The sequence below is a fragment of the Quercus lobata genome, chromosome 6 (assembly GCF_001633185.2).
Source record: "Quercus lobata isolate SW786 chromosome 6, ValleyOak3.0 Primary Assembly, whole genome shotgun sequence".
NCBI lineage: Eukaryota > Viridiplantae > Streptophyta > Magnoliopsida > Fagales > Fagaceae > Quercus > Quercus lobata.
Window position 1 is genome coordinate 53,146,682 of NC_044909.1, and position 12,251 is coordinate 53,158,932.

At 34.0% G+C, this 12,251-nt stretch overlaps 1 protein-coding gene across 3 annotated transcripts; it reads left to right on the forward strand.

Moving 5' to 3' along the window:
• The first annotated feature begins 1,887 nt into the window (after positions 1 to 1,887).
• On the forward strand, positions 1,888 to 9,787 carry LOC115994780 (glutamate receptor 3.6-like). Of its 3 annotated transcripts, none has more exons than XM_031119041.1 (7): positions 1,888 to 2,139; positions 4,710 to 4,985; positions 5,093 to 6,447; positions 6,840 to 7,117; positions 7,858 to 7,889; positions 8,135 to 8,541; positions 9,250 to 9,787. In XM_031119041.1, the coding sequence occupies exons 1-7, from the start codon at positions 2,007 to 2,009 to the stop codon at positions 9,694 to 9,696; spliced, it is 2,928 nt and encodes a 975-aa protein (XP_030974901.1). In that variant the 5' UTR covers positions 1,888 to 2,006; the 3' UTR covers positions 9,697 to 9,787. The 3 variants fall into 3 exon arrangements, with proteins under 3 accessions (XP_030974901.1, XP_030974902.1, XP_030974903.1); XM_031119042.1 differs by having other exon boundaries at positions 9,311 to 9,486; XM_031119043.1 differs by lacking the exon at positions 1,888 to 2,139 and having other exon boundaries at positions 4,910 to 4,985; positions 5,067 to 6,447.
• The last annotated feature ends 2,464 nt before the right edge of the window (positions 9,788 to 12,251 follow it).

Consider the following 12,251-nt stretch of genomic DNA (forward strand, 5'->3'; position numbering starts at 1 on the left):
TTTACCATTTTTAGTTCCTAATCTAATTAACGCGTGTTATTTTAGTCATTTCTATCAGCCAACAGACGGAAATAGCTGACGTGGCTAACGGAACATTCTATTGGCTGACGTGGCGCTGATGTGGCACTAATGTAATGATTAAAATATTATTAAAATTTAAAAAAAAAAAAACCTTAAATCTAATTTAATTTTAAAAAATATATTACTTATCATTATTAATTTTCATAAGAACACTACAACTTGTTCTTCTTGTTCTTCCCAATCCAACCCAGCAACGAAGAACTCAAACCCAAATTACAAGAACACAAACCCAGCAACCAATAACTCAAACCCAGATTACAACAACACAAACGAAAAAAGAAAAAAAGAAAAACAGAGATCAAACACAAACCCAGACCCAAATCACAACAACACAAAACCCACACCCTCTTAAACGCACACACTCTCTCTCTTTCTAACCTGCCTCTATAAAAACCCACACCTTCACTTCCTTCCTTTCCTCAAACACCGTTTCTGACTCTTTCACTTGTTCCAAACAAATCCAAATCTCCAAAACTTTTACAAACCCAAATGGTTCCCAAAGACAGATCTGGCTCTATCAACCCGGATCCGAACTCCAAGGAGATCTGATACAGAAAAAAGAAGAAGAAGAAGAATGCGTTGGCCAGATCGTCGATGACGGCGGTGGCAAGCAAAAGGCACATGGCGGAGATGAGCGTCGACAAGCCGCGGTAGGTTTTTTTCATCGGAATGAAGCGGAATTCGAAGACGATGCCCTTAGGGCGGGTGACTTTGACGGAATGATCGGTGTGGACATACACATTGTAGAGGTTTTTGGAAGGGGCATTTTGGAAAAACTGTTGCCAAAGAGGGGCGAAGTGGAGGTCAGAGTTGGTGAGGAAAAGGAAAGCAATCTTGAACTTGGGGTTTTTGCTATTTGGGTTTGCTTGGATCTGTAAATTTGGATTAAGGCGTGTAAGGACTTGGGTTTGTTGAAGGTATTTTGAATCCTTGAAGGTCTTTGTGTTTGTAATGGGAATGTGAAAGAATGACAGAGTAATTGTTGAATGTTTTTGTGTTTTGTAAATCTGTGGGCATGTCTTTGTGTTTGTAAATCTAACTGATTTTATGGGTTTTGTTGCTAAGGAAATATAAGAAAAGAGAAAAAAAAAAATATTGACTTTTTAAATTTCTGGGCAAGGTTTGCTAGGAAGAAAATGAAGAATATGATTGACGAGGAAGAATACATGTTCTAGATTCTTCATGTTCTTCCCAAAAAAAGAGAAACAAAATTAATTTAATTCTTTTCTTTTCTTTTTCTTTTTTTAAAATAAGAAGGTTAGAAATTTTTTATATTATTTTATCTGATGTAGCTTTTTTAATAATATTTTAATTCTTCCGTCAGCCACGTCAGCTATTTCCGTTTGTTGGTTGACAGAAAAAACTAAAATAACACGCGTTAATTGGATTAGGGACTAAAAGTGATAAAATAGAAATATATGGACCAAATAAAAATGACCCTAAAATGTAGGAACGAAAAGTGCATTTATTTATATGCAATCCCATAATTTGTTCCAACAATTAGTCCTTTAATTAAAATTTTAGCCAATTACATGATTTTCTCGGGAATCAATATCTTTTTTTTTCTTCCACAATCAATGACGCGTAAAGTGAATTATATTATCTACTTTTTCTAGCAATAATACAGGGACACCACTCATTTTAAGAAACTAAAATGCCTGTCATTATCTTGTAGGTCACGACCACCCACTTAATCAGATCAGAACAAATTACAAATGGTGTCTCTTTCTTTGTCTCTCGTGTTAATTTTCTTCACGTATATCTATGACCCATGCACAAGAATATATTCTAGCGATAAATATCCAAAAAAGAAGTGACACATATTATTTTCAGCTTTTCACCATATAGACAATTATACATACCGGCACTGCATAGAGAGTTCCAACACTACCAAATTAAACCCAGATTCTCAGTGTTACACTTTCATGCATGTAACCATGAGCCCATCAACTTATACCATATCTCTAAACACACGGTTCTTTCATAAAGATAGTGTTAACGGGCGAGTTGTGGGGGTTTCTGCAGTGGGTCAAAGACGATGGCTGCAACAGCTACTGCGTAAGTCATCTCTTCCCTCGCAACTGGAATCAAACTTCTCCTTTCTCTTGTCCCTTGCTTTCTGTGAACTCGACACTAGTGATCTGTGATCCCACAATTATGTCCTTTGTTTTGATTATCAATCTTTTAACTGGACAATTTTTTTTACTAGTTTATTTTCCTCTTAATTAACTGATGCTTGCTTTTCCATGTTATATACAGAGGATCTAGTCTTCTAGATCAATGAGGAATTATAAGATTTAATTTGAGGGGGGCAGAATGCTATGCGATTTTTTTTTTTTTTTGCTAGGTTATGCTATGCGATATTTTAATCCAAGAAAAATCCATATTTATTTAAATATAATAAATAGCTTATTAATTGCTATATATTATGTTTATCTAGGTTTTTTTTGTTTTTTTATTTTATTTTTATACATGAATATAAACAATGTTTTGATCAAAGTCCTAATTCTACTTACCAAGGGAAAAAGGGTTTTAGTTCGGGCTATTAACAAAGTCAAGCCAAGTAGTAAAAGTCTAAACTTGTTTATCTAATTTTATTTTGAATATGAGTTGAGCTTGTACATATCACCAAACAAAATTTATATATTTACACGTCATTCTCTTGTGTGTATGTGTTTCTCAAAAAAAAAAAAGATTACATTTACATATTCAAGTTTTGTTTATTTTCTTGTTAAATAAAATCCAATTTGTTACTGAGCTACTTGAGTTTTTTTTTTTTTTTTTTTTTTTTTTAAAGCAAGTAATATAGCATTATTGATGGGAAAAAAAACTTTAAGTTCACAATGAACACAAAGTGAAAAAATGTATAGAAAACTCAAAATGAAAATATAAGAGAAACTTAAAACTTTAAAATAGAGAGAGAGAAAAAAAATGGGTAAAACCCCAATTCCAGAACCAATAAAAAAGAGTGCGAGAAAACAAAGTTTTCTATTGATCCAAGGAGCTCTCCCTATCTTCAAAAGAACAACTATTTTGCTCCTTCCAAACAAGCCACATCAAATAAAGCTAACACCATGTTCCAGTTCCAAATATCCGAACCTTATTTGCCAAACCAATTTCTCAAGTTAAATAGCAAAGAAGCAACACTCCCCACCAAGACTCACTAAATCCTACATTTGAAAAACATCTTCCCACACTATCTCATCTTATCCACCCCCTCCCCATGGGAAACTAAGGAAATGAACTCAAAGAAAGAGAAAACATAATTCATCTCCTAATCATGAAAGGTCCTATAAACCTAGGTTTCTACTCCCTACCTTCCCATTCAATTGAGTGTCCAATACATAAGAATAAAACTTTCAACTCGGTTTTAATTTTTCTGCAATCAATTTGATCCCTGTTATTTTTAATAACTTTCTACTAAGTTAATTCCTACCATCAACTTACTTACAAAAGCCACTAGCACATTTGAAGCTAACATAATAAATAAGTAAACAATAGGTTGTGTTTGGTTTAGGTGAGATGGACTGATTAACTTCTCAATTTTAAAGAAAGAAAAGGGGGAAAAAAAGTCGTTTTGCCTTTATATTTTGCATTTTGGGATAATACAATTAATTACCCACCTGTGGTTTGACCGAAATTTAAGTTGCCTATCCGTGGTTTGAAATTTAACACTTTACCCACCTGAAGTTAACTCAGTTAGGGTTTCGTTATCTACCTCTGTTAAAAATGAGGCTAAATATATATTTTTACTCTCTTTTATGCCTCTCTCCTCACAAAACATTAAAAAAAAAAAAGAAAAAAAAAAGCTTAAATTAAATATGGGTAACACTTATCTCAGACGTTCCATGACTTGTGAAATTGCAAATTGACCATAGGCTTAAATAGAATACCAACATTGAAGGTGCATCGTGTATCACAAGTAGTTGAAGGTGTTGAGAAAAAATACATATCTAGTCCTATTTTTAACAGAGTTGGGTAACAAATTCCTAATTGAACTACTCTCATATAGGTAAAGTGTCAAATTTCAAACCACGTGTTGACAACTTAAATTTTGGCCAAACCGGGTAAATTGTAATGAGCCCATAGCCATTAGCCAATATACACAAATTGAGTGTCCCCGTGAGGAATTTTTTATAGGATGCAAATTGCTTTTGTCAAAACCTAGAGGTAAGTGTTCGTATCTCTATAGATACAACACCTTAGGTGCACATTTACTCATTTTCCTTCAGTCTCTATGGCTTCTTTCATATATAGACAGCAAGTTGACAAATTCCTCAAACTGTGGAAGTGAAGATCTAACCTGCATTACAGTGACAAAACTGTCATACTTGTGATCTGCAGAATCTGTGATGGCTGAATCAGTCACATATTGTGGCTGTGATTTCTTGGTTGACCGATCTCAGTAGATTGTGTCTATATCTAGCTTGATTGGTTCAGTACATATCCTTATATATGTACGTCCATGTATATTTACAAATTACATGTGTGTGTGCGTTTATGTATACATGGTTGTGTGTACTTGTGTGTGCCTTTGTCTAATATACCATTTGGAAAGAACCAGTGTCAGTATGTAGATTTTCCCTGCTTATTTCTTTGTTTCTGACTAGGTTGTTTTTTGTTTGCAGTGCATTCCACCAGGAATAAGTTTAGGTTTCTGGTATTAATGGTTTTCTGCAGTGGGCTTTTTATTAACACTAGTACTAGTGTATCTACAAGACCAGATGTGGTTAACATTGGGGCTATTTTCTCTTTCAATTCTTCCATCGGCAAAGTTTCAAAAGTCGCAATAGAAGCTGCAATCGAAGATGTGAATTCCAATCCAGCAGTTTTAGTTGGAACTAAGTTGAAACTTTCAATGCAGGATACCAAATTATCTAGCGGATTTCTGGGTATTGTTGAGGGTACGTTCTCTGTAACATCTCTTGTCTGTTCATTCTCAATTTTTCACTTTCTCCATAATGCAAGTTGAGAATTTTATACAGGCTATGTTATTCATGTCCTTTTACAGCTTTACGGTTGATGGAGAATTATACAGTGGCCATACTTGGTCCCCAGTACTCAGTTATGGCTCATGTAATTTCACATATTGCGAATGAACTCCATGTGCCTCTATTATCCTATGCAGCAACTGACCCCACCCTGAATTCACTTCAGTTTCCTTACTTTGTTCGAACAACGCAAAGTGATCTCTTTCAGATGGCTGCAGTAGCAGAAATTGTAGCCTACTATGAATGGCGAGATGTAATAGCAATCTATATTGATGATGATCATGGGAGAAATGGGGTTGCTGCCTTAGGGGACAAACTAGCTGAGAAACGATGTAAAATATCATATAAAGTTCCTATGAGCCCTGACTTAACCCATAATGACATCACCAATGCACTGGTCAAGGTGGCTTTGATGGACTCTCGGATTATTATCCTCCACATTTATGATACCTGGGGTCTAGAGTTACTTGATGTGGCACGCAATATGCAGATAATGGGAAGTGGATATGTGTGGATAGCTACTGATTGGCTTTCTACAATACTAGATACAGACTCTTCCCTCTCTTTATCAAAATTGAATAGCGTTCAAGGGGTTCTTACATTGCGTATGCACACATCGGATTCAGATTTCAAAAAGAGTTTTGTTTCTAGGTGGAGAAACTTAACTGCTGCAGGAGACACAGATAATGGCCTTGTAGGACTAAATTCTTATGGTCTGTATGCCTATGACACTGTTTGGCTTCTTGCTCATGCACTTGACACATTTTTCGATCAGGGTAAAAACATTTCATTCTCAAATGATTCAAGTTTAAACGAGTTTCATGGAGGGAACTTGCATTTTGATGCTATGAGTGTCTTTGAAGGAGGGAAACAGTTACGTGATAACATTTTACAGGTTAATATGAGTGGTGTAACTGGCCCAATTAAGTTCACTCCTGATGGTAATCTCATTCATCCTTCATATGAAGTCATCAATGTGATTGGCACGGGGTTTAGGACAATTGGTTATTGGTCCAATTCGTCTGGCTTATCAATTGTGCCTCCAGAAAAGCTCAATGCACAACCAAATGGTTCCATTTCAATTCAACCATCACTTTATGGTGTAATCTGGCCAGGACAAACAGCTCAAAAGCCTCGTGGATGGGTATTCTCAAGCAATGGAAGGCAATTGAGAGTTGGAGTTCCAATACATGTTAGCTATAGTGAATTTGTCTCTAGAATTGAAGGCTCTGATATGTTTGGTGGTTATTGCATTGATGTTTATAATGCTGCAAAGGACATGTTACCATATCCAGTCCCGTCTAAGTTTATTCCATTTGGGGATGGACACAATAATATAATAACCCAAGATCTTCTTCACAAGATCACAACCGGTGTAAGTATGAAGTGCAAGAATTTTTTGCAAACTTTGTTATAGGTTCTTAGAATTATGTGGTGGTTAAATGATTAAATCCATCATCTCCTAATAGCTTAAGCTTTTGAGAGAATTAGTAATTTAACATAGTATCAGAGTAGGAGATCCTGAATTTGATCCCTGTCTTTACTCTATCTCCCATTTAAAATGCTAAAATCTAACCTATTGGGCTTCACCTATTAAAAGAGAGTTTGAGTTCATGAGGAGTATTAGAACTATGTGGTTAAATGATTAAATTCATCATCTCCTAATAGCGTAAGCTTTTAGAAGAATCGGTAATTTAACATAAGTAATATGCTTTTATTTGTTTTTTAAGTTCCTAATTCACTAGTTTTCATGTTACATATATATAGGAATTTGATGCTGTGGTTGGAGACATTACAATTACCACAAACAGGACAAAGATAGTGGATTTTACACAGCCATATATTGAGTCTGGGCTAGTGGTTGTGGCCCCAGTTTTGAAGTTGAACTCTAGTGCTTGGGCATTTCTAAGACCATTTACTCCAACGATGTGGTGTGTCACAGGAATATCTTTCCTTCTTGTGGGAGCAGTTATTTGGATTTTGGAGCGCAGGACAAATGATGAATTTCGTGGCCCTCCTAGAAAGCAATTTGTCACCATTGTATGGTGAGCCCAAAGAAATATTATACTTCTATTAGGAACTACTTTAACCAATTTTTAGGCTATGAGTTATGTGCATTTATGTTTACTCTTCATTCATTCACTCTTTGTAAGCAAATGATAATGCTGAGGCAGGTGGGTGGGACACACTACTAGAAAATTGCTTTAAGAGTCTTAAAGCTCTTTATCAGAAATTATCAAAGGTTTGGAAATTCCATCAAAGAGCCCAACTTTAAGGCTAAAGCTGAAATTTGGAGCTTTCAGGAAAAGATCTACAATTCACTGCTTATCCTTTGAAAATCTAGAACTTTAAAGCAGTATTCACTATAATTTATTAAACCCTCAAAACGCTAGATAGATTTTAAGTAAAAGCTTCATATCATAAAAATTCTAATATTAAAGTTCTGCAGATAAAGCTCTCTACTTCCTACAGCAATGCCAAATGGGTCATCTTCACAATAGTGAATAGTGCGCTCTACTTCCTAAAGCCATTCATATCTATAAAAAAAATTAAAGCAGAATATATTTACCTACATGTCATCTTCAAAATGGTTAGTAATGTAACCATTGTCAAGTCAAGAAAGTTTCCTTTAGTGGTGATGATAGTTTGGATGCTAAAAGAGAATGATTGTACCTGGAATGTTTTGAATGGTTCATCTTTCATTTTCATTTATCTTCTACCAGGATTGCATCTTCTTGAATTTTGGTCTACTCCGCTTTGCTAATTTTGTCCCTTCACTTTGCAGGTTCAGCTTTTCCACTTTGTTTTCCTCTCATAGTAAGTAAAATTTTCTACTTCAGTCTTCACTAGCAATTTGCTGCTATCACTATCAATTTGCTGCTGATATGACCTGTTGTAATTGAAGCAACTTCACTATTACCTGGGTTCACACCGACACCATTTTTAGTTTGCACCAATGACAACAAGTCATACAAGCAGTTGTGAAAAAATTTCTAAAAAATGTTTTGTCCTTAGACTTATTGATAAGAATTACTCAAATTCTCCTTTCCTATTTTATGTAGGAGAAACGATTGCCAGCACCCTTGGTCGCATGGTGCTTCTCATATGGCTTTTTGTAGTTCTAATACTCAATTCAAGCTACACTGCAAGTCTGACCTCAATACTGACAGTGGAACAGCTTTCTTCATCTGTCAAAGGGATTGAAAGTTTAATATCAAACAACGATCCCATTGGGTACCGGCGTGGTTCATTTGCTGAAAAGTATTTGACCGTGGAGCTCAACATACAAAAGAACAGACTTGTTCCTCTCAACTCGCAAAACGAATATGAGAAAGCCTTGAGGGATGGTCCAAAGAAGGGTGGTATTGCTGCAATGGTTGATGAGCGCGCATACATGGATCTCTTCCTCTCCACCCGATGTGAATTTGGTATAGTAGGTCAGGAGTTCACCAAAATGGGGTGGGGTTTTGTAAGTATCATTTTTAAACATTCCATTTTTCTTTGACAGTAACAGGGAACATCTCCCATGGAAAATTCCTTTGTGGTTCATTCACCAATCATTCATAGAGCTACTAATTCCGCAAACAAAAAATATTATTGTCAAAACAATGTATGAAGAGTATAGAATTGTATTTCTGTGAGCTGACTAGTTGCTCTTGTGAATGTGAAACTGGTGAACCATAAAAAATGTACATCTTCCATTTTAGCATTTGTTCATGCTCGTATTTTTCAAACATGCTCAACAGTTAAGAAATATGATGAATTTAATTATTTAATCATTAGTCAAACACACATTACAGAACTGTAGTATATATGTATTTGACTTAGATGTTTACTGTTCTAGTTTCTTGATAGAATTGGTTTCAGTGAAGGTTGAAGTTTAGATTGCTTTATTTTATATAGATTAGATATATGTGTGTTTTGATTAGGTTTTTGCTGAAAATGTTATTTGCTTATTTGGTGAAAGTTGGCAAAAGTATAGTTATACTTAGAAAAGTAAAGCTTTAAAAAAACTGTAGATAAGCAAATAGGTTAACGGAAAATAACTAACATGTATTTGACCTATATATTATGATCATGTACACAATCAACCTCTTGGGTTTAACTGGTTGATTATGTCTATCAGCATTATCAGCTTTTAAAGATAAAGTCTTGTTCTATATTTCTCATTGATTAGGCTTTTCCACGGGACTCACCATTAGCAATTGACATGTCAACTGCCATCCTGAAACTATCAGAGAATGGGGATCTGCAGAGGATACATAACAAATGGCTTACAAGAAGTGCATGCAACTCAGAAGGTGCAAAGCAAGATGTAGACCGCCTTCATCTTAAAAGTTTTTGGGGCCTCTTTTTACTATGTGGCTCAGTTTGCTTTCTTGCTCTTCTTTTGTATCTCATTAAGATGGTGCACCAGTACACAAGGCATTCCGATGGGAGCTCCAAGAAATCATTTCTTTCATTTGTCAAAGACAAGGAAGAGGATGCAGATAAAATGCAAGAGGAATGCAAAAGTGGAGCCAAGAGAAGGCTAAGTGAGGGGGTCTCAATTGGAAGAGTGCATGAAGATGAAACTTCAGATGGTTCCAATAATCGTGGTGTTTATGCAGGATATGAAGCCTAATAATTGGTTCCTTCTTCTTCTTGAAGCTTTTAGTTAAGTAATGAATCTCCATATGTTTGTTTTTCTTAATCGATAAGAATGAATTTACATATGTAGGTTATCAAACTCTCTTTGAAATGTTTGGGTTGGCACTGTTTTAACTGTAAATATGTTTACTAACTTATATCCTATGCCTTGCAAGAGTAAACTAGTATTAGTAACTATGTGATTATCATAAAAACAAAGTTTAGCTACAAAATTGTTTGTAACTTACGGTTACAAACTCACTCAATAAAATAAATATTACAACATATTTTGATAATCTAACCATTGAATTGCATGTTCTTTACGCTCTTAATACACATGTTAAATTTTGTATCAATCGAATATTATTTACTATATGATCTATAAGCTTAAATTTTGTGCATAATTTTAAATTACAAAAACTTGCAATTTAAAAAATTTATTGATGACATAGCTATTAATCTTTAATTTTCTTGAAATTTTGTAAGAATTGAGGATATAAGAAGAATATATAATCCAATGGTGAATTTGTCAAAATTCACCTCTAATAAAAAGATATTAAATAAGTTTGTAACCTAAGACTACAACTAATTTTGTAACTAAAATTTGTCATTTATCCTTATCATAATATGACTTTTGGAGATAGTAATAACAGAACATAAGCCAACATTTTCAGTCCACATTTCTTCAAAGGTTAAATCTTGTTACACACTTACTGTTACACATTCTGTACGTGTGTAATCATTACTCTTCTTCAAAACCTAGTGTACAACAATAAAGTGTATACACACATGCACACACGTGTGTGAGTCCAAAAACTATTATTTGCATGATTATTCATTATATATTTTTATAATTTAGAAATATAGTGCTATGTCAATGATATGATAATAAATCCACACACACTTAAAGTATGGTAATCTTCATAAAAAATCAAAATTAGGTTTCCATCAAGGAAAAAAAAAAACTAAACACATGTCATCAAGAACAAGATGTCTATGCACCTAATTAGTTATGCTTGAATTAAAGGCTTCAATTGTTGTACCCTTGTACTCAAGCTTCTATTAGGAAAATTAAACTAATAAAAGAGAGAGAAGGGAATAAAATTTAGAGGAAGAAATAAAACTGTAAATTATAAAAATTTGAGTACTTTTCGTAACTGTGATCTAAGTTTTCCATTGTAATCCTTAAATTATAATATTTTTGTCAAGTTAGTCATTATGTCAATTGCCGTCTATAAAACTATCACCCTTATCATATGTGATACATGGTATTTGACTTAATGCTTTATGACAATAATGGATGGGGGGTAATCAATTTGACAAAAATGTTAACGTTTGACTACTAAAATGATTATTAAAAATAATTATGGACAAAATAACAAATTCGCTTAAAGAGTGTGTTAGATTTTGGCCCAAAATCAATTAAACGGTTAAATTTGCCCCTATCGCTAAAAGGTCCACTGGACCAGACATTCTAGTTGGGCCAGAGAAATACCCAAGCTCCAAAAGGCCCAAAGACAGAGAGAGTAGTGGGGAACAGGTACAAGTAGTGGGTTCGCTAATTTCTACCACTATGGATAGTGGCTATGTTTGTGTCAAAAAGAATCTCAGAAAAGCGAAAAGTAGAACATTCTATCTGAGTTGAGACTTGAGATCACTATTTTATCTCTTCCAATAGTTGAGATCACTATTTTAATTTGTGGTCCTCCAGCGGCAACAAAAAGCTATGCACCCTTCACCCAAAAAAAAAAAAAACCTATGTGCTTTTTGCAAAATATTTTATTCTTTCAACTTTTGACATTTTATTATGGGATTTACAAACTGTGCTCTTAGGATATATATTAGTAAATCATTTTAGAAAGCTTTTTATTTAAAAATGAAAAAATAATTAACTATTTTAACAGTTTTTTTTAATTTTTCATAAAAAATTTAAAATAAATAGTTAATGTATGCTCTAAGGGCACACATTTACTTGATACTTTTATTATATACCCTTTACTGGACAGTACTAAATTTTTGTCAACCATACCGACTTCTCTTTCCACAGATTAGTGGGGAGGCTAGGACTTCTCTTTCCACAGATTTAGTGGGGTTTGGATGTACAGTTATGTGTTCTACTTTTTTCTTTTTTGCTTTTTTTATGGGATATTTGTTCTACTTTAGACAGTTCCTCTCCCTTTCAAATGAAGAAAATCATTTTCCTTTTAATTTAAGTTCATTGGCTAAATTCAATCACATCAGTACATTAACGAATTGATTGTATAGTTAAATTTAATTGTTACCATATATGTTGTGTTGTAATCGGGGTGGCCCTAGGCTTAGGCCACTTAGGCCATCGCTTAGGGCCCTAAGCGAGAGGCTCCAAATTTTGGGACAAAAGTTTATATATATTTTTTTTAAATTACTTTTTTGGAGATATAGGAAAAAAAATTAGTTTTACATTTTTCCTTCACTTTTAAAAAATCTCAAAGAATTGAATAATGTTAAAGATAATGCAACTTTAAATACATAGATCTTACAAATATATGTGTATTATTCGCAATAAATAAT

Excerpts from the sequence above, each read along its gene's own strand:
- LOC115994780 (XM_031119041.1), top strand. The coding sequence starts at position 2,007 with ATGCATGTAACCATGAGCCCATCAACTTATACCATATCTCTAAACACA. Across the intron at positions 6,448-6,839 it reads TTCACAAGATCACAACCGGT|GAATTTGATGCTGTGGTTGG; the intron begins GTAAGTATGAAG and ends ACATATATATAG. Across the intron at positions 8,542-9,249 it reads CCAAAATGGGGTGGGGTTTT|GCTTTTCCACGGGACTCACC; the intron begins GTAAGTATCATT and ends CTCATTGATTAG.